The sequence below is a fragment of the Danio rerio genome, chromosome 5, assembly GCF_049306965.1.
Source record: "Danio rerio strain Tuebingen ecotype United States chromosome 5, GRCz12tu, whole genome shotgun sequence".
NCBI classification, from domain to species: Eukaryota; Metazoa; Chordata; class Actinopteri; order Cypriniformes; family Danionidae; genus Danio; species Danio rerio.
Genome location: NC_133180.1, coordinates 38,877,479 through 38,904,610, shown reverse-complemented (window position 1 = coordinate 38,904,610; position 27,132 = coordinate 38,877,479). Strand labels below are relative to the sequence as shown.

General features: G+C 34.7%; 2 protein-coding genes across 3 annotated transcripts; one reads left to right on the top strand and one right to left on the bottom strand.

Annotated features, from left to right (window-relative positions):
- Positions 1 to 3,068: 3,068 nt before the first annotated feature.
- On the top strand, positions 3,069 to 19,393 carry rnf214 (ring finger protein 214). 2 transcript variants are annotated; one of them, XR_012406173.1, is made up of 16 exons: positions 3,069 to 3,231; positions 3,395 to 3,484; positions 3,565 to 3,721; positions 3,800 to 3,859; positions 6,479 to 6,619; positions 7,340 to 7,473; positions 8,720 to 8,788; positions 8,881 to 8,977; positions 9,072 to 9,160; positions 9,251 to 9,338; positions 9,425 to 9,520; positions 11,373 to 11,947; positions 13,461 to 13,578; positions 13,676 to 15,223; positions 16,294 to 18,580; positions 18,670 to 19,393. XR_012406173.1 is itself a non-coding variant. In XM_001921490.9 (16 exons), the coding sequence occupies exons 2-16, from the start codon at positions 3,429 to 3,431 to the stop codon at positions 18,730 to 18,732; spliced, it is 1,986 nt and encodes a 661-aa protein (XP_001921525.5). In that variant the 5' UTR covers positions 3,069 to 3,231; positions 3,395 to 3,428; the 3' UTR covers positions 18,733 to 19,393. The 2 variants fall into 2 exon arrangements, 1 of the variants encoding a protein (XP_001921525.5); XM_001921490.9 differs by having other exon boundaries at positions 13,676 to 13,825; positions 18,488 to 18,580.
- On the bottom strand, positions 19,331 to 22,337 carry apoa1a (apolipoprotein A-Ia). Its single transcript, NM_131128.1, is given in 4 exon segments — positions 19,331 to 20,076; positions 21,490 to 21,634; positions 22,118 to 22,169; positions 22,321 to 22,337. Coding segments are annotated over 3 exon segments (789 nt in total). The 5' UTR covers positions 22,161 to 22,169; positions 22,321 to 22,337; the 3' UTR covers positions 19,331 to 19,475.
- Between the last annotated feature and the right edge of the window lie 4,795 nt (positions 22,338 to 27,132).

The window sequence follows — 27,132 nt, the reverse complement described above, 5'->3', positions numbered from 1 at the left end:
ACACATACCCCTTGTACTACTTCTGCACAGGAGTACATGTATCCCAGGTTTGGAACCACCGGAGTAGTGGCCTGTAGTATACTGAACTTTTGGTTTTGAGAACATAGAACATATTATTAATGGATGACCCAGGCCAGAGATTGTGCAATATAACTATGTGCTGCCATATCTGAGAATGGTGTGGCCACTCACATCCCCAGTTTTGGCCCATACAATACACAGAAGCTCTTCATCTTCTTGGACTGCCTTCATTTTGATTTGATCCATAAAAATGAGAGAGGTCTCCTAGGGCTTCACCTACCACAATATGTCATTGTATGGGACAATGTGAATTTCCACTGTGGTTTGCTCATCAGGGCCTGGTTTACTACCCCTCCTAGGATGGTCATGGTGTTCCCAGATAGATAGATAGATAGATAGATAGATAGATAGATAGATAGATAGATAGATAGATAGATAGATAGATAGATAGATAGATAGATAGATAGATAGATAGATAGATAGATAGATAGATAGATAGATAGATAGATAGATAGATAGATAGATAGATAGATCGATTTATGATAATCATAATTTTACATAAAATATGTAACGCAAAATAACCGCCGTTAAATTACAGAAATTTATCAAAAATTTAAATTTATAGACATTTCTGTAATTTAATGTCTAACATTTTACGGCTGCAGGAAAAAAACAAAACAAAAAAAAATAATTTTACAGTGTATGTTTATAGGGATAGTTGATTCAAAAATTGAAATTCTGTCATCATGTGTTCTCTCTTCAGTTGACAAAATTATTTTAATTTATTTCTTCTGTTGAACACAAAAGCAGTCACTGACTTCCATGTAGTAAATTCTGTAATGTCAATGGCTGTTTTTCCCCAACATTTTTGAGAATATATTGTTTTGTGTTTAGTTGGACAAAGAGAGAAAGTACTTGGAAAGTCACTTGGGTGAGTAAATTGCAAGGACATTTTCATTTTTGGGTAAACTATCCATTTAAGTCATTTTAAGGTTTATTTATAGCATGTCTAAGAAAGAAAAAGTCAGAAAAGGCAAATTTGACTGATCAGGAAAATTATCATTATTTCATAAACATTTTGGGAGATCAATTGTACAACTGATACAATTGTATGGCAAGATAGCACTGCAATAGTAACAGGCATTTGAACAGAACAAGAGCTTGAACAGAGAGTTATGTAGCATGCTTTAGGTGTCTATATAGGTGGATTTGGTTATGATGTGTAAAGTTCAACTGATCATCAAACACAACTCTAAAGTTCTTGGCTGTCTTGGAATGAGTTTTAGTTGATGCAAAATAGGCTATGGCTATTGTTTTAGACTCAGATTGTTAATGTTAACCAGAGTTTGTTGGTTTCAATGTCTCTACAGTCTAATCTTCAATTGCCATTCGAATATCGTATACAATATTGTTTTTTAAACCCAAAAAGAAATACATTTTTCTTAAAAATGTTTCTCTTTGAAATATACAATTTTGTGTGATGCAATGAAGAAAATACAAATAACAGAAAGCTTTCCTACAAAAACCTACAAGTAGCCAACCGCTTAAAAATGTTGTGAATCAATCAAATGAGGACATAGTTTTGAACTCTGCCTGTACTTACTTAAAATGTATTTTATCCAAAAGAAGTTAAAGACTGCATCTATAATGTGGCGACGCGGTGGCGCAGTAGGTAGTGCTGTCACCTTACAGCAAGAAGGTCACTGGTTTGAGCCTTGGCTGGGTCAGTTGGCATTTTTGTGTGAAATTTGCATGTTCTCCCTGCGTTTGCGTGGGTTTCCTCCGGGTGCTCCGGTTCCCCCCACGGTCCAAAGACATGCGGTTCAGGTGAATTGAGTAAGCTAAAATTGTCCGTAGTGTATAAGTGTGAACGAGAGTGCATGAGTGTTTCCCAGTGATGGGTTGAGCTGTGAGGCATCTGCTGCGTAAAACATATGCTGGATAAATTGATGGTTCATTCCGCTGTGGCGACCCCAGATTAATAAAGAGACTAAGCCGAAAAAGAAACTGAATGAATGAATCTATAATGTCCTTTGACATGCCGGCACTACTCCAGAAATGTGAGAGTGGTTTATGTCAGGAAGTTCCAGTCTGGAATGATTATCCTCATCATCAGTATACCTGACATCAGTATTATTCCTTATTTAAAGACCCATTGTTAAATGGCACACAATTAATAAACATTTTTTTACTCATAGCATTACATTTAATCATGTGTTCAACAGATTTATGTACTTTATGTTATTAATTTATTTTACTTATGGCATCTTGCATACTTTTGTTTTTGGCTTATATATAATATCAATAATTATAAAATATAATCATCAACTAATTTTTACTTATTCATTTATTTTTTATATTCATATTTACATACAATACAACACAACAGTTTATTGCCAGACTTGCATCTGAAAGGTTTCTTGAATAACAGCATGATAAATACTCCTTACGGACACAAAGACAAACAAAAAAAGTGATTCATTTTACACAGGCCTTATTCAGCTCCAAGACAGTCTAATGTACAAATGCCTTTTAAATTTCACTTTATTAAAAATTGGGACTCCAAATCGACAGTCAGACTTTAATGGTATACATTCATGATTCAACACATGACTGGTTCAAAATGATGTTCCTTGCCAGCCTTGTGATGTTGTTGTAATACGAACTGTGAGATAATTTACTAATTTACATATGATAAACTTTGTTTATTTAGGTTAATAAAGTATTCATTTAAATTATTTACATTTTTATTTTACTATTATAGATTTTATTAAACATTTTAATACACTTTTATGCTTCTACTAACATTTTCTGGGACCCCCTAGTGGCCACCGGCGTGGTTGATAAAAAAATCCTGGCTTTATGTTGATTTTGGGAAAAAAAATCTTGAGAAAATAAAACAAATCTGACCTCAAACGTATATTTGTTTTTATACATGCCTATATCCAAATAAACAGACTTTGATTTTGCTAAAAAAAAATATTAGACCACATCGCAAATCAAAACGCAACGCGCTCCAAAATGCGTGCGACGTCACGTGAAGTCCCGGAAGTAAAACAGGTTTTGATGATGTCACGAAAGTTGCGCCAGTTGTCTGTGCCTTTTTAAACTAAAATAACAATTTTACTAATCGACTTACATGACCTACTTTATCCTCCGAGCATACTGTTAGCTATTTGTCCATCAAGACCAGCTTTTCGAATGTTTAGAGTGAGTTTTGCTTTAATATCTGTGCGCTTTTGTTTATTGCTCTTTGGCGCTAATATTTCTGTGGGAAAAATAATCTTCATCAGTACATTGTCGGTGTTCATGAAATCCCAATATATGTTCATGTAATTGTGTCGCATTCGTTATAACTCTGTTGTTTTTTCAGATCCAGAGTCTTTGGTCGCTGAGTTTGCCTGTCAATGGAAAGTGAAATACACACCGAGTGGAGCTGGGCTTTAGAGGAAGATTTACTTCAGTGAGAACACAATGGCCTGAAATACAAAGAGTGTTTGTGCATGAAGTAAGTCAGCACTAATGTAACTTCTCCATCGACAGGAATCCCGTTTCAGCAGTGACTCGGCTGGACTCATCCCCATGGAGTTCATCCGCCGGGCCCTGGTCCACAGAGAGCGGCTTCCCGACAGTGCCGACACCGTATGAAGAATCCAACACGTTTACAGTCAGCAAAGAAACACAGAGCCAAACTGTACAGGTCTGAAACACATCCTAATCACACACAATGTAAAGTTTATCACCTATATGTTTTGATTGATTGCTGTTTCCAATATAGACAGAGGATTGGACGGGGGAAAGAGCTACGAACACAAATGAGGACTGGGAGTCTGAGATAGTAAGTTTTCATCAATACCTCAAGTTTTCTTCATGACATGGTGTGTGTAGAAATGAGCATAATGTCTGTGCAAATGTGATAATGAAGCGAAACATGTTCTAAAATGACATATGAAATGCTCCTAGCTTTTTAAAAGCTTTTAAATGGGGTAACACGTTTAGTTTTTTTTGGTAAATGGTTTGTGTGAGGATATTTATGCTAAAGTTAATCTTGGTTTGTGTGATGGGAGCCTTGAGCTGCTGGACACATCGACCATGTTTTTGTTCTTGTAAGAGATTTGTCTCTTTGAATATATCAGTAGTTTTCAATCAAATGTGCGTTATGAGACCGTTCAGTTTCAAACCACTAGAGAAAATATTTTTGTGTTGTGTTTTCTGATTTTACAAAAATCTTTTCATTACAAAATGACAACGTAACAACAGATATGTTTGAATGAATTGATGGTGTGTCAAAGAGCTGTCTCCTTTTAAACCTGTACCTAAAATATAGTTAGTCATATTACATTTAGACATTTAGCCAATGTTTTAATCTAAAACAATGTACAAAATGAGGATAATCGAAGCACTTCAGGTCTCCAACGATAATCAAGTTAATAAGTGGTCGTAATAAATGTTATAATATTATATGATCAAAAAATGACCAAAGTTTGATCCTAAATAGAGTCCTATAAAGGGATAGTTCATCTGAAAATTTACTCTGTTTACCCAATGATTCATTTGAAATATTTAGCCTGACATCTTTACTGCTCCAAAATATTATAAATGTTTCCTAATTTAAAATTTATTTTGTTTAATGGGGGAAAATGCTTCTTCTGTTTTTTTACCCAAACATATAAAAAGAACTTATTATAGAGCAGTAATCACTATACTGTGAAACCGTAATATTTTTATCCAAGGTTATTATACGGTCAGAAACTTACCGGCCCAAGCCTACTTTGAAACCACCTGGCAAAGAATAAGTTCTTTTTATATGTTTGGGTAAAAAACAGAAGAAGCATTTTCCACCATTGAACAAAATAAATTTTAAATTAGGAAACATTTATAATATTTTGGAGCAGTAAAGATGTCAGGCTAAATATTTCAAATGAATCATTGATTTCTGCTGTCTTTATTAGTTTCAAAAACACAGATATCTTTACAATTTAAAATTTAAAACTTTACAATTTACTCCATCCTTGGAGATCTTCTCTGCTAGAAAAACGGTTGTCCTAAAAACAAAAACAAAAAAATGTAAATAAAAAAAATCTTGCATATACCTTAGGAACGGTAAAGCAGAAAATTTTAAAACATTTTTAAACCGTGGTATACCTTGAAAACGGTTATCACATTCCTCAAGTGAGAATGATTATGTTAAAGCTAATGTTTGTTTGTGTGATGTTAGCCTTGAGCTGCTAGACATATCAACCATGTTTTTGTTCTTGTAAGAAATTTCACAAGTATATAAGTAGTTTTCTATCAAATGTGAGTTATGACACCCTTCAGTTTGAGACCACTAGAGAAAATATTTCTGCTTTGTGTTTTTCAGATTTCACTTGACATTTTACAAAAATCTTTTCTTCACAAAATGACTGTAACAACAGATATGTTTGCATAAACTGACAGTGTTTCAAAGTGCTGTCTGCTTTTAAATAAACAAAACCACAACTTTGCTCATTTTATTAATGATCTAAAAATAGGGAACCATATTACTATTGTCTTGCTAGTATCACAATTGTCTTTTTAATGTTTCAAACAGCTAGTATTAAAAAAAATGAAGTATTGTTTCTTTTTTGTCTTTCACTGTAACACATTTATGTAAAAATAACGCAACATACTTGTTCTAACCTGTACTTAATATATAATTAGTCATATTGCTTTTAGTCATTTAGCAGATGTTTTAATCCAAAACAATGTATAAAAGGGATAGTTGACTAAAAAAAGTCCAAAAGCTAGTCCTTTAAAGAGATAGTTCACCAAAAAATTAAAATTTACTCTGTTTAGTCACCGCCAGGTGGTTTCAAAGTTGGCATGGGTCAGTATAAGTTCCTAACTGTATGATAACCTTGGATTAAAAAAAATCACAATTTCACGGTATTGTGATTACTGCTGTAAAATATATTATTTTTAAATGTCTTGGTAAATAAAACAAAAAACGTTTTCCCCTGCTGAACACAATATAATTTTTATTAGGGAACATTTAAAATATTTTGGAACAGTAAACATGTCAGGCTAAATAATTAAAATAAATCATTGATTTCTGCTGTCTTCATTAGTTCCAAAAACACAGATTCCTTTACAACGCATAAAAAACACATTAAAAAACCTTACACTTAGGAACAGTATAATAGAAATTATTACAGTTTTAAAACCTTGACTTTTCCAAACCGCTGTAAACCTTGAAATCAGTTATCGTCTCATCTCTATTTCAAATCTTTATGTTTTTTTTTCTGCAGCTAAACACTAATGTAGAGTTCACATTGCATGATTTTAGTCCTGATTTTCACTCTCTGAGAGGTTTTGTGAAATATAAACAAATGTCCCAAGTCTGAGGCAAATCGATGCTCATTCATACAAGCTATCTATTTCAAAGTTTGGATGCTTTTTATCTGATTCATATTTCTGTTTATCTCTGTCTCTTAAGCGTGCTTTAGTAGACTGCACTACTGAGTTGAGTGAGCAGTATGAGGCTTTAGTGAAGCAGCAAGCGGCAGAGCAAGAGGAGCACAACCTTCATGTCCACAATCTCCAAAAGACCAGAGATGACCGGAATCATCAGTACCAGGTTCAGCATCACATCTGTACATCACAGACCATCGCTCATTACACACAGCCTGTAGAACAGGGATGTCAATTCCTGAAGGGCCACAACCCTGCACAGTTGAATTCCAACCCTGCTCCAACACACTCTCCTGTAAGTTTTAAACAAGCCTGAAGGACTCAATTAGTTTAATCAAGTGTGTTTAATTGGGGTTGGAACTATACTGTGCAGGGCTGTGGCCCTCCAGGAACTGAGTTTGACATCCCTGCTGTAGAGCATTCATCTCTTATTCATCTTGAATTGTACATATCCACTGAACTTATACATTTGTAATTTTTCACATCTATCTGCATACTTCTGATTATTAATAGCAACCTGTACATTTATTCATCTATTGTAAATCTCTGATCATAGTTAATCCAACCTGTATATAATGTATTTAGTAAACCCATCTGTAAATATCACCATTGCTTTCTATAATTGCTCTTTATAACTTAAAGCTATATCTTGCACTTGCTGCTATTGCACTCCTCGTTAGACCTAAACTGCATTTTATTGCCTTGTACATGAGTAATGACAATAAAGTTGAATCTAATCTGATTTAATCTAGAGGATCACACTTTTACGCATAGTCATTTGAATAGCAAAAGTACCCATGATTTAGTAGGGAATGTTGATACTTTATGATTAAAAAATGTTACTTCTAAAGCCTAATTTTATTTGGTTTTCTTATCATTTTTACAGGAGTTTATTGAAAAAATTGAGTCTTTACAAGTTAAATTGAAGCTAAATAGCAGCAAGACTACACGGAAAAACTTCATGGTAAAACGACAAGAGCTGACTGCAGAGAAAGAGCGAATGGAAGAGGAGAAAACTAGGTAAATGCACAGCAAAATGTTTGTGAGATCTACCCACTTCACCATGTGCATACAGTCAAAATAAATTGCTGTACTGTTTACATAATAGTAATAGACTTACACAATAGTTGGTCTGTTAATACAGTTACGCTGATTATATTATACAATTTATTTATATAATTGATTGTATTACATAAATTCTGACATTGTGTTCAAGACAAATGTTTTACTGTCAGTGTTGATGCCAGATGTGCTAATATTTTTGTTGAAAAATTTAGGGCGCTTTCACCCCTGTAGATCGATTGTTTTTTTCCGAAACAAGGATTAAAATTGTTATTATGTTGCACTTTGTTCTTTGTGCTCTTTGCTTTCACATGGCAAAGTTTCTAAATGGACCAAAAGAGCTAAAACAAGTCACGTGCGAGTAAACACTCATTACATTGGTCAGAGTTCTACATATTATTTTTCATAGTCCTGCTCAGCTGTCATGCGTACTTATTTTAATTAATGACAATGAGCAATAAGACATTAGGGAAAAGCTGCACTTTCATTTTAAATGGTGACACCAACAGACATCGTCACCAAACTAAAACCAGACTTTTTCATACATAGCAGTTGGCTTATGCGTTATAGCCTTTATATTATAGAGAGAAATAACAGATAAACCAAGACTGCAATTTTCCTAAGGAATAAACAGCTCTCATTAATAGCCTAGCATGCTTTCACTTTTGTATTTGACATGAAATGCACATTAGCCGGTATGAAAGATGACATACCGCCCTACTCATAATTCTCCCCTCATATAGCCATATATGCCTATTGCATGTCCATAATACACTGTGATATAGCCTGGTTCGTTAGTTTGTTGTATCATATTGCTTTCTCACTACAATCGATCCGCTCCAGAGTTCGCTCCAATCAAGCTGAAATCACCTTATTCAGGTGATCTCCGTCTGATTGTTTTGGTGTGAATCTAGCGTGATTTCTGGATTCACATATGGCAAACGAACCTCACTAACTCAGGAAACACGCCAGGTTCTTAAACAAAAGTCTAGGTGTAAAAGCAACCTTACTCTTCAGAATTTTTTTTAAATAATAGAAGTCATCTCTCTCTTTTCATCAATTTTATGAATCCTTGCTAAAAAGTACAAATCTAATAAATAAATAAATTGTACTCGCCCCAAAACATTTGAAAAGTAGCATCTGATATTTTATAGGTATGGGACTAATATGTATGGGTCTAAAATTATTTATGTGTGTGTTTTAGACTGGCTCAAGAGCTGGAGGGCACAGAAAAGAAACTCAAGATGCTGATTGAAGAACAGAGTCAAGAGAAGTAAACATTCAAGACATAAAAGAAGAACCACCACCTACAGTACCAGGCATCTGTGTTTTATATGTTTATTTATTTTTATTTTGTTATTTTAGGCTGTCCTGGGAGCAGGAAATAGCAGACTTGAGGGTGGAGATGGAGACGCTGTGCAGACAGGCCGAACAGGCCAGTCAGACGGTTCTTCAGGATGAGGTCAGGCACTGCAAACGATTACTAGAAAAAACCCCAGTCGATGTAATGAAGCATGAATATTATTGTCTGACTGTGTATCTGTTCATGTGCGCAGATAGCTGCACTTGAGATGCAGGAAAAGCTTGCTCTTTCTCAAGTAGAGGACTGGATTATCGATGCTGAAAAATATCTGAATTTTCTCAGGTACTTTGTGAATTGATGTCTAACATGTATAGATGTGCAATAAGTATACATGCACACAGGATAAAATTAATTTGTATTTATTCTGGACAGATTAAATCCTTCCCAGCAGCACTTGCTCCAGCGGCAGAAGTGGGAGCATAATGTGGCGATAGTACGCAATAGTGTGGTAGGGCTAAAGGTGAGTGAAAACCTAATGTTAGAGGATTATGGGGGGAAAGAGTTACTGTTTATTCTTTACTTCGTCATTCTGTTTTTCTTTTGCAGAATAAGTATAATGAAAATCATCAACTCTTGCAGAGGGGGGAACAATTGGATAGTTTACCTTTAGTCCAGCTGCCATCACTTCCACCAGTGCCTACGGTGAGAGCCAGTTTAGTTATATACATATAGATACTATCATTCACTATCATACAACATTTTTTAAATGATACAGTAAGATGGCTTTTATGATCATGTCAGCATTTATTTGATCAGATGTACAGCAGATATTGTATTATTATAAAATGTGGTGTTAGTTCAAATTAAAAATACATTTGCTTAGTTGTTTATTTGAAAATTAGATTTGTTTTGTCATTTTAGAAACATAAAAATTCAAATCCTTCTAGATAGAGAAGGTATTAGACTCTTAAAACCTTTGAACGTTTCTACTGTGCACTTACACTGTGCTTGTTGTAGAATGAACATTCTGGTAGAGAGCTGCTAAAATGATTAGCTGGATTACAATGGTTTGAACATGACCGTGGTTATATTTTGTTTTGTAAGCTGACAGTAGCTCCATCCAAAGATGCAAATTAAATTAATGCGCAAAACTGGAATATTGCATAAAAGACGTGGGAATAAAGCAGCGTTTTCATCAACGAGTCAAAGAGAACAAAATCGTCACTTCCTGATTAACCGACGCCAAATATCAACAGTAAAAATGGACTTTACTGCAGTCAGAGATGCATGAATCTTTAATAAATTACTTGCGCCTTAGAAGAGAGTATGCCGACACACAATGAACGTGTGGTGGCGTCTGAGCCACTGAGCACAGAATAATTAATAACAAAATAACACTAATACTGAAATAATTAAGGCGTTTTAGAATGACCAAAACAACATTTCAGATGTTTTACAAATGTGCTCAGCCTGCTGGTTTGTCCATTCACACATTTTTATCATCACATGATCTCTGATAACAAAATCACATGACTTTTTTAATGCCCATACTGGAATTTGTTCAGTAAAAGTGTTTCGGTTGTAGTTCTTTTCTAGATCGAATTCTTTATTCGATTTATTTCTTATCGAATAAAAAGTTTATCCTACTCAATTATGTGCACACATTTTATGCAGATTTTCAAAATTAATGCGCATCTTGCTGTTTTCATCAACTGTCTTTGATGCGCATATCCAAAATTCACGTAAAAATGGGTGGTTTGAAACATAGCTAGAGTCAGAGCAGAACATTTGTCAGGTCTCAAAGTTACAGTGCAGTGTTTCATTCTTGAACAAATCCAGTCAATGATATAATATACCATTCTTAGTTAGTTTAGTGCTTTATTTATAAACAAATTGTTTTTTTTTTTTTTGGCATTTTTTTTTAAATAAATTTGACCAAATCCTTTAGGATCTGCTGTAAAGTCCTTGCTCATTTATTCAGGAATGAAACAGTGGTGCTGCTTTGAAAAACAACTTTTGCTTCACCTTAGTTTAAGTTTATTAACATTGGAACAAAAAGGTAAACTGACAGCTTTGGTTATTGTGAATTACTAAATTAATTCTATAAAACTAGTTGTTCTGGTCCTTTTTTCCAATTGAGCCATGTTCAATGCAGTTTTAAAACATACACCTGTAACTGTTTTTATAACCATTTCGCGTTTTGTGAAACTTTGCTGTATATAATAACTGTTTTATAAATGCAATAATGCCTTTGAAGCTGTGGCTTATAATTCATTTATAACAGCTAAGGGGTTTTAGAGATTTTTGCACTGTAAAGCACAGCTTGTGGCTTATTGCTTTATTTTATTGTATAAAAGTATTTATATTTTATCTATAATATTGTTTTATAATATAAAGAACAAATAACCATTCAGGGATTTCTTTTTTAAAAAACTTTTTTGGTATTGCTATTTTAAGTGACATACTGGAAATTGTTAGATCACAGTATCAACAGTCCTACTGATGTGAAGAAATGTTTCTACTGTATATAACTTTTATCTTTTGCTTTTCATAGTTGGAGATGATAATGAATCCTCTTCAGAATACTTCGTCCCATCCTGTTTTTAACAATGGTCTACCAACTACAACAACTTCCCCTCCTATAATTCATCCCCAGCTTCACCATTCGGTTACACCACCCCAGAGAGCCACACCACCACTTTCTGCCCCATCTCCTCAAAACACACCATACCTACCCAACACTATAGGTCCACAATCTTCACATGTCCCAAAGATGTATGGCCCTATGACAGCTCATTTACCTTCCCCTCAAATACCCATGCAAACTATCGGCCCACCTCCACCCTCATCCCACGCTCCTGTCACAGCAGCACCACATGTCTTACATCAAACACATGGAGGCCCCTCCTATGCGCCCTCAGTTACACCAGCAAGCAACTTCGCTGGATTAAAAAATAGTCATGGTGCCAATTTTCAACCCCAAGCTGCAGTGCGTCTTCCCCAAACCTTCATGCAAACCACATCTATACGAAACCCCTCCCCTCAGCCCCTACCTTCCAATCCGGCACCGGCAGGCAAACTGGACAAGCTGCTGGAGAGACTGGGCTCACATTTCCCACAGTGCACAAGGTACTAAGCTCATGTTTACATTAAGCCACTTTATGCAGGAATATATATATATATATACGATCATTAAAATGGTGTACATTTTAAAACAGACTGCACAAAATGCTTCAGGGGACTTCCAGACCTTCAGTGGCTCAAATGAAACTAAAGGTTCTATGTTGCTTTCTTGGTGCTTAACGGTCGTTTTTCAATTAAATAAGTGACTCCAAATCTTCCAAATAATCAGGTGTCAATAAAATGCATCTGATCAGAAAAAAATGCATGAAATGAGAACTGTAAATAAGCCCAAACTGTTGTCTAAGCTTTATTTATCTGTATGAGTAAGGGCTGTGTGATATGGGCAAAAGAAACCCATCACGATTTTCTTGAACAATATTGCGATCGATTTTAATCACGATATTGTTACAGACAGACTGAATCTGTGTTTACAGTGTAAATCTGAAACATATTTCAAAAGGAAAACAATTCGATTTTTAACAAAGACCTATAACATGTCTCTTAAACAGACATAAAATAAAAATGAACTAGTAAAGCTGTAACAAATTGTCTTTAGAACAGACCTATGGCAAATCAAATGTGTGTCTGTTTGAGCTCGCAAACTCTAATAAGGCTCTGATGTTTTGCTTGATTAAATATCAAAAGTAGTTGCAAGTGTGTTCACAGATTTCTTTTGTCATGCATAGATCTGCTGTGAAATAGGCAGTTTACATATCGTGTCTTTTGTGCGCACAAGTCCATTTTTTTCCAATGGAGGCTCATTAATTGCGTGCACATATTGAGAGCGGAGCATGCGCGTATTCCAGGTGAACCCAGCTGAAAACCTCTCTTTTCAGACAAACTTTGAATGCAACTTTTCAGAATGCCGCACAGCTTGTTATGTAACAAGAACTGATTGATCTGCTTCATACTTTGTATGGAATATACACATTTCGGTTACTTCAGACAAACACAAGACATTCAAACACAAAGTGCTTTTTTTCCATACATAAAACTTGTATTGGAGCTGGAGTAATATTTTGTTGGTTTGTCATCCTTTAATAAAACGATCTTAAAGCACATTGAAAATGCTGAAGCGCTTACGCTTTTGTCGTGCTTTTAGACGCAATATACGAGTAACTTACAAAGTACCTGTTTCTGCCATACATCAGCCTTTCTGAATACAAAGTAACTTAATCCCATACCACAGACTTTTTGGCACCAAGTCCGCCTGTGCTGAATCATCATCCCTTTGTACGCAGAATTCAATCTCCTGTTCTCACGCTCTGTTTAAGCGCGATGTCTTATAATTGATATAAATACCATACTGCGGGAAAATCATGCTGTAAGACAATTTAGAAATCGCTCGTGTCCAAATCGCGATTTTGATACAATTTCAATTTATCACACAGCCCTTGTACGAGTCAGTGAATTTTTGTGCTTTTAGTTTTTAGTTTTTAGATTGTTGGTTGTGGTAATGTAGTTAACGATTCAATGTAGATTCATGTTTGAAATTGATCTCTCTGTTTGTGTTTTTCAGGGATCAGTTAACTCGTGTACTACAGCAAATCAAAAGTGAGCGTGGTACTATGGCTGGCATGTCGATGGATGATGTCACTCAGCAAGTAGCACAGAGACTCGTACAGAACCAAAGACCGGTGTGAACATGTGCTCTTCTCTCTCATCCTCGTTGAGTTTTCAGTGTTTTTTTCTCTCTGTTCTGTGCATTGCTTATATGTTTCACTATTGTTTTAGCCACCAGGCCCTATAGCACCTCCACCTGGAGCCAGAGCTTTTCCTGGTTCTGTTGGTCCTATCCAGCGTCCTGTAGTGCATCCACCACATCCCATGCGGCCTCATTTCCCACCCCAAGTTGCTCAGGTGTTCCACACAAGACCCCCGCAGGTAAAACGCTAATTTAAATCATTTTTCTTAAAGGGGTTTTTTATGAAATGTCTGCATTCAGAGTTAAATGTTGTTAAAGACCTTTTGGACTCGCATGAAAATTATAGACCCAGTGGTAAAAGGTTTTTATACATATAAGAATATTTCTTTGTCAAAAAATGTACTTAAGGGTTGGAACTGGTTTTGGAAATGTTTTTTCGAACATGGTTCTATCTGACATCATGAAGAGTGAACTCCTCATAAGCCCACTTCTCATGGTAGAGTGTTCACTCAGGATAAGGAAGTTACTGCAATACGGTACAGGACTTGTTCAGTTGTAGTTTATTTAACTCTTCCACACATAAGTTTTAAATACACAAGCTGATCCCCCTGTGTGAGTTTTACCTCAATACCTCAATTCATCAACTTTTCCAAAACTACATGAATGCAAGTGGCTGTTTAACCCTTTAAGCCAGGCCACCAAGCCACCGTCAGAGAACTGGCACAGACTAAAACCAACCATTTTTTACCTGGCGTCAGCTGTGCCAGACTTAACCAAAAAGATGCATGTGAACACACCAAACGGATGACAGCCAACAGAAGTAAGAGTGCGCGTTCTGTATCTTTCCACTCCTGGGGATCAGTAAACTATTTTCTCGTTCCATCTGAACTTTTGATGTGTAGATACCTGTTTTTTTGCATGTACAATTACTCTGGTGTGATCAGCTGATAAATTCAAATCTGTTTTCCCATGATAGATTGTGCTGAGGAAAACGAGCATGGTGCTTGTCATATTTCAAAGTTTATCAATGCTCTCATTTAAATAGCTTTTGTTTTGGGTTGCTGACATTTAGATACACAATTATTGTGTATCTAAATGTGAATATTGTGCAAAAGTGGTATTTAAGGTTTAATATTGTGCAAGAGTTAATGTTGAAGCAAGCAGCGCAACATTATTGTAGTTCATTTATAGTAAACATTGTTTTTATTATTGTTCTCGTAAGATGTAGTTTAGATAAAGTGTTAGGTGCATGAGAGAGAAGAGTGTATCTACGGGTGGTTTGTCAAGCTTACTCACCTGATTGAAGAACAATTTAAAATGCACAATGTTTCCAAGAGACATGGAATGAATAAGAAAACGTCTATAGTGCAAGTGTGCAATCTAGTGCAAGAGCCAGAGACATGATTAGGTGTCTTTTCTACAGGTGGTTTGTTAAGCCCACTCATCTGTATGGGACACACTCAGGAAGACTTTCCAGACCTTTATAAATTTCTTCATTCTGTTGATTGGCATCTACTATAGAGGTCAATGGTTACTGGTTTCCAGATTTCTTCAAAATATTATTTTATTTTATTTTTTTTTTGAGAAGAATATCAAACATCTTCGATAAATAAACAATGACAGAATTTTCAGTTGGGGTTAAATAGGGTTGTAACGGTATGAATTTTTTACGGTATGATAATCGTCTAAAACAATACCACGGTTTGACGGTTTCGCGGTATACGGTATGTTACAAATGTTACAAAATAATAGAACAGTGAAGCAAATTTGACTTTTTTCAAAATAATATATTTTTAGTTACTATAAACAACACCACTTACAATGAACAAATAAAAAAATAAGAAAATAATAAATAATGTGTCAAAGTCCAAATAAACATGGTGCAAATCCTCAGTAAAAAAATAGATATAAATATTTACTATACTATAAATAGCTACATAACGAAACTAGATTCAATATGGAACATCCTTAGGTTTTATGTGCCAGCATGGATATGGTTGTCTGTGGATATGGATTTGGATTTGGTTGTATGCAATGCAGACAAACAGCTGCACTTTCATTTGTGTCTTTTGAAAACAGCAAGAGCAGCAGTTCGTCTTTGCTGTGTCACTGTTTTGTCATGTTTCTGTGCTGCTGTGCATGCAAAAGTACTTAGTATGAGAATTATTTCATGCAAAACTTTTTTTTTTTTGCGTTTTATTTAGCCACGCATAAATGTATGCCTATCTCTCATTCCGTGTTGTTCAAAAAGCTCATTGTTTGGTCCACAAACAAAAGCGAAACCTATGCTTATTGGTTGTGATGTAGCGAGTTTGAACCAATCTGGGCATGGAGGAGGGACAATGCATCAATGTATCATGTCTGGTTTGTCCGGAGACACAGTGACGAGCGTTTCTTTGTCAAATCAGCATGGTCAAATTTCGATGACGTAACCGCACTGATTCCGGAGCCTCTGAAAGTCCGCTGTTATGTGATACAGCACTGGAAAGCTGAGATTCTCTTCTTTATGCCAATCTTTGAATTGTATGAATCGGATCAGCGGATCAAAAGTTATTAAACATTTAAGAGCAATACTTATTTTTAGCCGCGGGCGGCTGTCTCGGTCTTTAAGGGTTAAAACCGTTGATATGCAATTGTTCATGGTATGATAATCGTGCACGTTCAAATCGTGGTAGACCGTCATACCGGTATATTGTTACTACCCTAGGGTTAAATATACCTTTTATATTTCAATAGACGAAATGAGGATAATGCCCATTTTTAAATCCAATGGTGGAAAGTAATAAAGTACTTTAATTTGTAATTTTACTTAAGTATGTTTTTTTTCAAGTAATCTCCACTTTAGCTGTTGTTTTACTACATTGTAAAGCATACCAAATTTTTGCCTCTACATTTCATAAAAATATATGGTTTGTTATTCAACAGCTGATTCAAATAATCTTGTCAAAGTGAGTAAAAACAGGAGATTTAGTTTTTTGTTTTCCAAGAGATCGTCCTTGACCCTTGAAGCTGTTCTGATACATGACAATCTGTGGTGAGCATTGTGGGCAGGACACACTGTGTCTGTGAGCAGTTGGTTGTTGTGGCTGTGTGGTTTAATCATTGTCCTTGTGGGATATGTCAGCCACATATTCCACTCAGGTTCAGACATGAAGTCCTGGGGACACTTACCATGCCATTTAAAGTGAGTTTAGACACACCAGATGGTTGATGGAATCAGTCAGGGGAAAAGTAAATATTGTCATTTTTAGCGCTTTTACATCGTTTTTTATGGAATTATATGCCATTTGATGTAAATAGTTGGCCTTGATTCCAGAAGAGTTTGTCAATTGAATTAAATTGAATTTAAATTGTCAATAAAATTAAGTCCTCTCATGTTTTTGGAGCCATGTACTTTGACCAGGGGTGGACATTTTAGGTTGACTCATTTGTATTTACTGAATAACGAAACACCACCTAAATGTAATTACTGCCAAGCTGCTCTTATGAAACATATTTTGTTGGAAGAAATAAATCAATTTTGACCAGGGGTGGGGATAGTTGATACTGGTGAGCTCTGCAGAGTTTAGTAGTTTCTACCCCAATAAAATAAAGATGAACAACTTAATAAAGGTGTTTAGAATTAGTGTAGGTATTTTTTTTTTCAGGTTTGGAGCTAAACAGTGGCCCTCCAAGATAAAGCTTTCTCACTCATCATTTAACCCAAGAAAACTTGGAAACATAAAGGATCGTCTTGTAGAGCTGTGGAATAAATCAAAAAGTAATCGAAATCAAATTTCAGAAGCTATAATCGATCACATTTTACCTGGACGATTTTTTCAATTACTTTCCCTAGGTGTCACGTGACCCTGCTCTGTTAAAGTCTATAGCTTTGCAGCCACGTCTGATCCGGACAAGTAGGACGATGGTTTCATTCTCGAGCCTTACTTTGCACTACATTGACAATGATTGGAATCTGAGGCAAAGATGCCTTTTAGATGGCATATAAAACTGTATCAGTGAACTATAAGGGGATTTTTTTTTTTTTTATATAAATACAAAAATAATTGTTTATTATTAATCATAATCGACTTAAAATGTTAAATTAATCAAGATTTTGATTTTAGACTAAATCGGCCAGCCCTATCATCTTGTACTGATTCTTCACCTATTTTCATCATTTATTTGCGGTAGTGAATACTAAAGCAGCAGCTTATGATCCACATGATCTGGTCCCACAACTACCCTTTAGTCTCACACCTGGTTTATGCCATCGATTTGCATGCTCATTTTTAATATTCTGCCTGTTTAGTAGCTCTAGATTTACAGGACTCACCTCTGTGTTGTATTGGTCCATAATAAAGTTTGCTTTTGAGTTCTGGCAGTTCTGGGCAGATTGAATGTATCTCTGTTTTAAGAAGTACAATCGTTTTTAGAAGTCTGTGGGCATTTTTGCAGCAGAGATATTCTGAACCATTTTGAACAAGAAACATTTTCATCTGATGACAGGTGGCTTGTTTAGTCTAAAGTTTAGATTTTTAGTCTAAAGTTTAGATTTTGCTAGTAACATTTTAGTCCAGAATGTTTGTAGATTCGGTGTTGATGTTCAGCGCTGTGTCGTTTGAGCATCGTGCTGATGAACAGAAATTAAAATTAGGAGACAAAATGTGAAAGTGCAAAGCATGGAGCATTAATCAAAAATGTTCTAACAGTAGATGAGTTTGATAATGTAAATCGCTTTTTAAAGCTACTATATGCTACAGTGCAATTTACTGTATATATTTTTTCTAAAATATAACCAACATGTTAAAAAGGCATTCAGTGTTCAGATTATATATATGTTTTAAAATTATTTTCAATATCATGGTCATTCAATTGTGGATCCTCATTAACATATATACTTTTCTCTGTTCCTATTTCAGTCCGCTCCTCGTAAATTTTGTTTAATGTGTCAAAATCCTGTGGACACTGCAACCCAGTACAACACAAACTGCTCCCATATAATGCACAAAGATGTAAGTGTGGAACTTTTACAAGATACATTTAAGCCATTGCTTTGTCTGTGTGGTGTAATAACCGAGTAATTGTTTCTCCTTTGCTTTAGTGTGTTAGTGTTTGGCTGAAGACCAGTAAAAATAATTCCTGTCCTTTTTGCCCATCCAAATGAGGACCGACTTAAGGAGAAAGAAAAGAAAGTCACACTCAGTTAAGCCAATACCTACAAAAAAGGGAAGTGTAATGATTATATTAATAGTTATCAAGGCATTAAGTTTTGGTCATGATAACAATGTAGTTAATTATTTTTATAAAGGACAGCATGTCGATATACTAATTGATGTTATTTAGCAGATCAGGCGAGATCCTCACAATATGAATTATACTTATTTCAGTATTCAGTGTTATCCAAAGATTTTCAAACATACCCTGAAGTATAATCCTCATTATGTAAGCTTTTCATAAAGGTGTGTAACTTAAACCTCTGAAGAAGACGACGATGTTTCTTTCACAACTTTTCCAAGTGATACAAAACTGTACCTAACTGGAAACTGTTCTCTAATTCTGTATTTTATTAAATTAAGGATCCACCGAGGCCTTTATGTGTAGTTTTTATACATAAAACGTCAAATAAATTGATTAATGACTTTGTTTTGAACTTAATATTTTTATTGAGATTTAATATTAAGGTTTAAAATAAATTATAATATTGTTTAAAGTAATAAACTGTATTGTGATTATATAACATGAGAAAAAAACACTGACTATTCTTTTTTTTGTGATTTTTATTTTGTGCATTATTTAACTTGAACATAATAAACATTCATCACACAGCCTTTGGATCTTCTCTCCTTCTATCACCAAATGCAAGATTATCTGTTCTTTGATGTTGCTAGAGGATTAGCGTGTGCACTTTTATGCCTGGATGGCCTTGGCGATGGTCTCATACATCTGTGCGAATGTGGTCCTCACGTTCTCCATGTAGGGCTCCATGCGAGTCTGGAGGTCCTGGGTGTGTGGAGCGATCTTCTCCCTGGCCTCCTCGACAGCCTTTACCAGCTGCTCCTTGTACTCCTCGGCATAGGGGGCAGCCATGGTCCTCAGGTCCTCAAGACGCTCGGTCAGCTTAGTGCGAACAGCCTCGACCATTGGCACAACTTTGGACTTGGTTTCCTCAATGTTGGACTCGAAGGCCTTCCTAATGTCGTCCATCAGGGGCTCCAGCTTGGCACGCAGCTGCTCAGCATTTTGGCGGTTCAGAGCGGAGTACTCCTGGAAGACGGGCTCCAGCTTCTCACGGTACTCATCGATGTGCTTCTGCAGCGCGGTGTACAGCTCGGCACGGTGGGGCTCCAGCTTGGATCGGAGATCCTCAACGTCAGTCATGACCCTCTCGCGCAGCTGCTTGGTGTTCTCCATCAACTGGGTGGAGATGGTCTCGGCGTAGGGGGTCAAAGCCTGGGAGGTGGTCTGGGCATATTCCTGGAGCTTGGTCAGGCTCTCAGAAAGCTGGAGTCTGGAGAGAAAGGAACATAAAATTGAGAAACTCCGACTGCTTCAGTTAAAGCTGGAGTTTAGATTCTTAAATGAAATTGTGCTCATTCTAAGACCAGAGGAAAACTGAGTCTGGTTTCTTCAAGATATTTTTTTTCTTAACTATTGTCTACTCCTGGAGTTCAGGTTTTGGCTTTGGCTTGTTCAGTTTCTCATTTAATATTCAGTAATATTCTATTAATTTAAAAAATATAAATATAAAAAAAACTATACTCTTTTGTAGTTAAAAATAGCCAAAATCAATGAAAATCAATAATTTAATTGTATTGTAGAATGTTATTTATATTTCCATGAACAAAACCACCATCTAATGATGTTTCCGTATTGATTGACGTGTGGTTAGTGGATCACTCACCATCAGCATGAAAGCGATTTAGGCCTGCTATAGTTTATGTGGAGATAATACATGAATGACCATCAAAAGGTATGTCAATACATACAGGTCAATGTACTGAAATGTATCACGAATTGCATAATCGGTTTTTCAACCGCGGAAAAGCATGACATGAGCATATTTACCAGCATCAAAAACTCGTTCATAAACAAGATTTTCAAATAAGTAAATAAATGCCATCCGTCCTGTTGTTATTGCACTCTGAGAAATATGCTAACACTAATTTTATGTTGCAAAATGTTTCTGAATGATGTTGATAATGATAATAAAATAGATAGACACGCATATAAAACATTAGGAAAACGTACCATAATCGTTATATACAAATGTGTTATTCTGCTTAGTTTTCTTTTTTAACTATTTCCCAAATAGAGCAAGGACATTTTCTCACAGTATGTCTGATAATAATTTATTTTAGCTAAAATGAAAGCAGTTTTTAATTTTTAAAAAAAAATTTTTAAGGTCAAAATTATTTACCCCTTCAAGCTATATTTTTTGATAGTCTATAGAACAAACCATCGTTATACAATAACCCCTGGTTAATAATCCAAGTTAACCCAATTAACTAAGTTAAGCCTTTAATTTCACTTTAAGCTGTTTAGAAGTGTCCTGGACAAAAGAATATCTAGTAACATATCTAGTAAAATATTATATACTGTCATCATGATAAAGTAAATCAGTTATTAAAAAATTTGTTATTAAAACTATTGTTTAGAAATGTGTTGAAAAGTCTTTTCGTTAAACAGAAATTGGGGAAAAAATAGACATGGGTGCTAATAATTCAGGGGGTTTAATAATTCTGACTTCAACTATAAGTTGGCCTATAACTTTCAGTACATTACTGGAACAGTATTTCTTAATTGAGAGCTTTGCCAGAACATTAACCAAAGTTAAAATAAAGTTAAAAAAATTTTAAATAAAAAAATAAACTACAAAGAGAGGTAACAAACCACAAACAGAAGATTAAGACAAGTCTCTTACTTGTACTGCTCATAGTCGGTTCCGTCCAGGTTGTCAAGGGCTTTCTCAGCCTGATCCTTGACCTGGTTCAGGTACACCAAGGCTGCTGCCTTGTAGTGCTCCAGCTGGGTCGGGGCATCAGCCTGGAACAAATTGGCCTGGGAACCTGAGGAAAGATACAAGAGAGATTTCAGAAACCAAAGTGATTAATTACCTATATGACCCTTTAAAGTGATAGATCACCCAAAAATGTACATTCTTTTATCATAGATTCACCCTTTACTTGTTCTAAACATATTTGAGTTTCCTTCTTCTGTTGAACACAATAGAGGATATTTTGAAAAAGGCTGCTTGCTCAAACCCGTTGGCTTCCATAGTAATTTTTAATTCCTACTATGAAAGTAGTCCCAACAGGCAGCATTCTTCAAAATATTTGTGTTCAAAAGGTGAACAAAAACTCATGAAGGTTTAAAACCCGATGCAGAATAAACCAAAAGGTAATTTTCATTGAGTAAACTATCCCCTTAAACACACGGTCAAACTATTAACAAAATAATCAGTTTCATTAGTTTTTAAGTAATTTGTAAATTCAAATGACTAAAGACAACACTACGACATTTTGAAGTGAGAGGCGAGACATGTTGCTTACCCAAGGCCAAGAGAAGAGTCAGTGCAAGAGCCACGAATTTCATGATTAAGCCCTGAAAGAAAACCAAACTATTATACCATCATGCCTTTTAACCAAGGTCTACTTTGATCCACTTCTTAAAGTGAAGCATATTGTTCTCAGCTGTGCCTATGCTAAAGTCTGTGTTCTCTTTGTTTGTCCTTTCCTGCTGTTTGAGCTCTTACCTGAGAGGTGCTGCTCTGAATGTTCGAGGACAGACAGCGCAGGCAGGGCTCTTTTATACTGCAGGAACGGTGCCTGTGTGGAGTTGACCCCTGTCCTCTTACACATCAGAGGTCCAAAGGGTGAGTGCAATAAGAGATGCCTTTAAGATATCTGTAGACACGTCGATGCACTGTCAGTCTCACATATCACATGCGTTCAGTGATATCGTTTCACAGAAAACATGCCACTTAAAAGGTTAAAAGTATTGCTTCTTAATTACATTTGTTAAACAACAGTAGATCAAATAGCAGTGATTTTATGGGATGTTTTGTAGTTCTTGGGACAAATATATTCTGAAATTGAGCAACTTTATATTTTGATGTAGCAACAAGTTTGGTGTACAGTGTAAATTAGTTTTATTTTTATCCATTTCTCAGGGAATATGGACAATATATTTTGGTTCATTTGAATAAAGTTTTATTCTTTAACCCTTTAACTGCCAAACCAACAAAAAAAAAAGAGTTGCATCTCTTAACTCCTAAAGTCGCTAGATAACACACTCAATGCACAACACATCCCATCATTTCTAAAATATCAACCTCTAGCAAATGGTTGATGTTGGTTTATGGTAAAAGTACCGGAATTAATACATAAACTATGAAAATATGAAGTGTAAGACCAATTTATTTTTTAAAAATCATCAAAATAAAACATTTTGAATAAAAAATCATCTTGATTGTTTGCCATTAAATATTTTAGATTCTCATTTAACATTATTTAACCTGTCTTGTTTTTTTTTTTTTTTTTACAACTAAACTTAAATCAAGTGTAGCAGTGCAACAGGATTATGTTTGCTTATTTTTTGTAAACAAACAATGCTGTGTGTGTAAACCATTATTTAAAACAGTCATTCTTTGAACAACTTTAACAGTCATTATTTAAAACTGTCAAAATATAAAAAAAATAACAAAAACAAAGTTACACAAAAAGCTAAACATATTCAACCAAATTTTACATTTTTATGGTAAAATTACTTTTTGCTTTTCTCCCTTTTTATTAAAGTTTCATTTAATATTTTCTAACATTCATTGGGGTGCTAATTTTTGCACCTTGATTATGGTACTGACTAATGTAATATGTATATACACTAATATCTTAATGTATAGCATTTTATAGATAGTATCTTTTTTACTAATATATTAATTGGATTTTGTTTGAACTTCAGAACAAAATATAAAGAAAATAAAACACAAACTGGTTCTGAAACATTGAAACATCAGGAATCCGACAAATGATTAAAAAGGTGAAAATAAGTGACAAATTCAAATAATAACTTGGTAACATACTTGGTTAACATAGAATAATAACTTGGATGCATAGTTAAAAATAGATAAAGGTTAATAATACATATTATTGTACATTTACATTTGACTGCTTTCAAATGTGTATACAAGTTTTTTAATTGTTCTGCATTCTTTAATCCACTGAGCTTTTGAGTCTCCTTCTATTTTATAGTAATAACAGGCTTCGCTTTGAGACAGTTTCATTCTATTAGTTTGTGCTTGCTTGTGTTAATGTCAAATAGAAAGTATTAATTTAAAAGAGAGATCTGTAAGTATGTATTCCTTTACGCTGGCCAGTGCACTGTATATATTAGGTATTGTTGGTTGGGGCAGAACAGTCATACATTTATTGGTTTGTGATTAAGGAGTTTGTTATTGAGCACCGTGTGATTACATCTCACTCATAAACTGGCAATGGTGAAAGCATGACAAGACTGTAAAGTTATCTCAAAACATTTGGCAACGTGTAGCAAACCTTGATCCTATCCTCCTTCAGCTCCAAAACCCATTTTATCAACTGCCAATCAGAGAAAGACTAGTCAGAGCCATTGATCAATTGGTTGTGTTTGTCAGCTGATTCACTCAGCTGCTCATATTCTTCAGTAGAGCTTCTTTATTAAGTGGTTAAATGCTCAGCTCTATTTTAATTGAATCTGAAGACTTTTTAGTTAAGTGTAAATTAATTATAATGCTGATTTAATAGTTTTTACGGGTCTTGAAATATTGTGGAATTTTAATAGCTTTAGTCGATAGTTATTGATATTGATATTCTGGAATTTTTTTTGACATTGATAGTCAGGGAATTTTTATTTTGTTTGTCCAAGTCGTGGAATATGAGGGACTTTGTCAGTTTAAATTTTAAATTAATTTCTATTTAGCAGTATGTTTATTTTAGTACATCATTGTTTCATGTCTATAGTTATGGTTAGGCTACTTTTCAGCTCCATTTTGTTCTTTTTTCACGCTGTTCAACTGACAGTCACTTTAGACAAATTACATTAGCCAGAATATACCCGTTAACTTTAAGAGCTTTAACTTTTTAACACCCAGTCTTTGAAGTGGTCCTTTTAAAGCCAAACGACAGAAATGCTAAATCTTTAAAACTCCATTTGAGCTTTCAAACATGGGAGATTAAAGGATTCACATCCATGCAAAGTTTTCTTTCAAAAGCTGAGGTAAATTATTATTATTGTTATTATTATTATTATTATTATGCCGTTTCAAGGTGTCTACGGGTCATGAAATATCATGGAATTTTAAAAGCTTAATTCCTGATATTGATTGTCAGGGAATTTTTATTTAGTTTGTCCAAGTCATGGTTTAAATTTCAATATCTATTTAGCAGTGTGTTTATTTTGTTACCTGTTTAACTGTTTCAAGTCTATTTTTATTTTTAGGCTTTTCAGCTCCATTTAGTTTTTTCACGCTGTTTAACTGACAGTCACTTAAGTCAAATGCAATAACCAGAATATATCTGATAACTAAAGTCAAACACGTCAGGATAATATACCTTTAAAGAGCTTTATAATGACCACTCAAACACTTTTTGGTTAAAAGTTGATGACAGAAAAGACATGGGAGAGGAGTAGCTTCACATCCACACCAACAGCAAGTACTTCAGGTGTTTTTTTTTTCATAATCTGAGGATAAATTATCGATTGTTGTTCTCACATAGGCTGTTAAAATCATGCAAAATGATATTCAAGCTAAAACCATTTTAATTTTATGTTTATATTTTAACATTTGCTAATGTTTAACTACAGGGCTGCCGACTCTTACATGGCAGTATCCTCACGCCCTATTCCCCTCTTATCCCCCACCGCCCGGTCTTCCCTTACTCGACCAAACAACCACCCCTCGCCCCCAATCTTCACTTTTTTGGGTGAAAATACCAATACATAGCAATATATTTTGGGGTCGGGGAAAAAAAAAATCTCATTCCTAGGTAAAACCAAAAGTTAGCAGCCCTGTAATATATAAACACAATGTCAGCCTGTATTTACATTCCATAGATATCATGGAAACTGCACTTTTTAGTCTGTGAAAGTTAGGGAATTTTATATTTGGCTAAGAAACCTGTGATTTATTGTTACAGAAATGAAAAAAGGATGTGGAAACCTTTAAAATATCGCACACGCACGCATATACGTATGTACGTTCCTATATCCCACTGGGGACTTTTATAGACTCTCATAACTATGTTTCTACAACAAACCACATATTATATCCCTCAACCCAAACCCTGCTCCTAAACCCAACCCTCACAGGAAACAAATCGCATTCTTACATCTTAAATGTTTTATTTTGTGTTATTTATAACAGTTTACTTCAGTTTTGGTCCCCACAGTGTCCTGGTTGCATTTTTATATCCCCAATAAGGTATAGAGCTATCTAAAGGAAGTGATCAATCTTTTTAGTTTATTTAAAAACTATTTTGAAAATAGAGATATTTAGTGCAAATATCTGCCCAGTTATTTTACTAAATTGTAACATATTTGGGACTTTAAACGACACTGCAAAGTCCTCATCTGTAATAGGCAGAAACAAAAATGGTCTGTACTACAGTATGAACTGGTCTTTATCAGCAGTATCTTATCACTGTCTTGAGGTTTACGCAACATGTAATGGTAAGTACCCATAAATAGACTAAGTTGCATGTCATTGAGTACTATGCAAGTTATTTCATGTCATTTTTCTTTTTTTATTTTGGAGAGAGATTAATATTTTAATAGCATAAATTCTTCTAAGGATACTACGGTGTGAGATATGTTGTTTCTTCCTCTTTAACAATAAAAATAATACTTGAATACAATCTAGTAAGTATAATGATTATAAATAATAATGCAAAAGAGATGCTTAAAAATTATATAAACTTCAATGTAAAAAAAAGTTCATTAAAACAAAAAACATACAAGTGATAATAAAAATTAAATAATAAGATTAAAATAAGATTATTTTTAATAAGATGAATAAGGTTAAAAGTAGTTAAAAAACAACCTAAAAATATTTATAGTTTTTTACATAAATGCATTAATATAAATAGAAACAAGTAAATAACAGTTTCATCTAAAAATTACACAATTTATTAAAATTATATAATATAAATATGAAATATCAACTGAAAAATGCATTAAAACTAAATAAAAAATGCATAATAATAATTTAATTAAATAAAATATTTCAATAAATAAAGAACTACAATAAATACAAAAGATTCAACTAATTGCACACATTGTTAGGTGCTAAAAAATGAATAAGTTATAAATATAGGTGTTTTGTTGTTAGGTGCTGGGTGATGACCAGCTAAAACTAGCTTGACTAGCATAGCCAGTCTGAGAGCCCAGCTAAAACCAGCTTATGTCCAGCTTAAACCAAGCTGGTCTTAGCTGTTCATTTCCCAGCCTGGCCAGCTGAAGACCAGGCCGAAAATGGCTGGAAACCAAAACTCCTCTAAAACCAGGCTGGTGGACCAACTTAATCCAGCCAACC

Coding starts and splice junctions, on each gene's coding strand:
- rnf214 (XM_001921490.9), top strand. CDS start 3,429: ATGGAAAGTGAAATACACACCGAGTGGAGCTGGGCTTTAGAGGAAGAT. Junction 8,789..8,880: donor GAAGAACAGAGTCAAGAGAA/GTAAACATTCAA, acceptor TTGTTATTTTAG/GCTGTCCTGGGAGCAGGAAA. Junction 13,579..13,675: donor TCGTACAGAACCAAAGACCG/GTGTGAACATGT, acceptor CTATTGTTTTAG/CCACCAGGCCCTATAGCACC.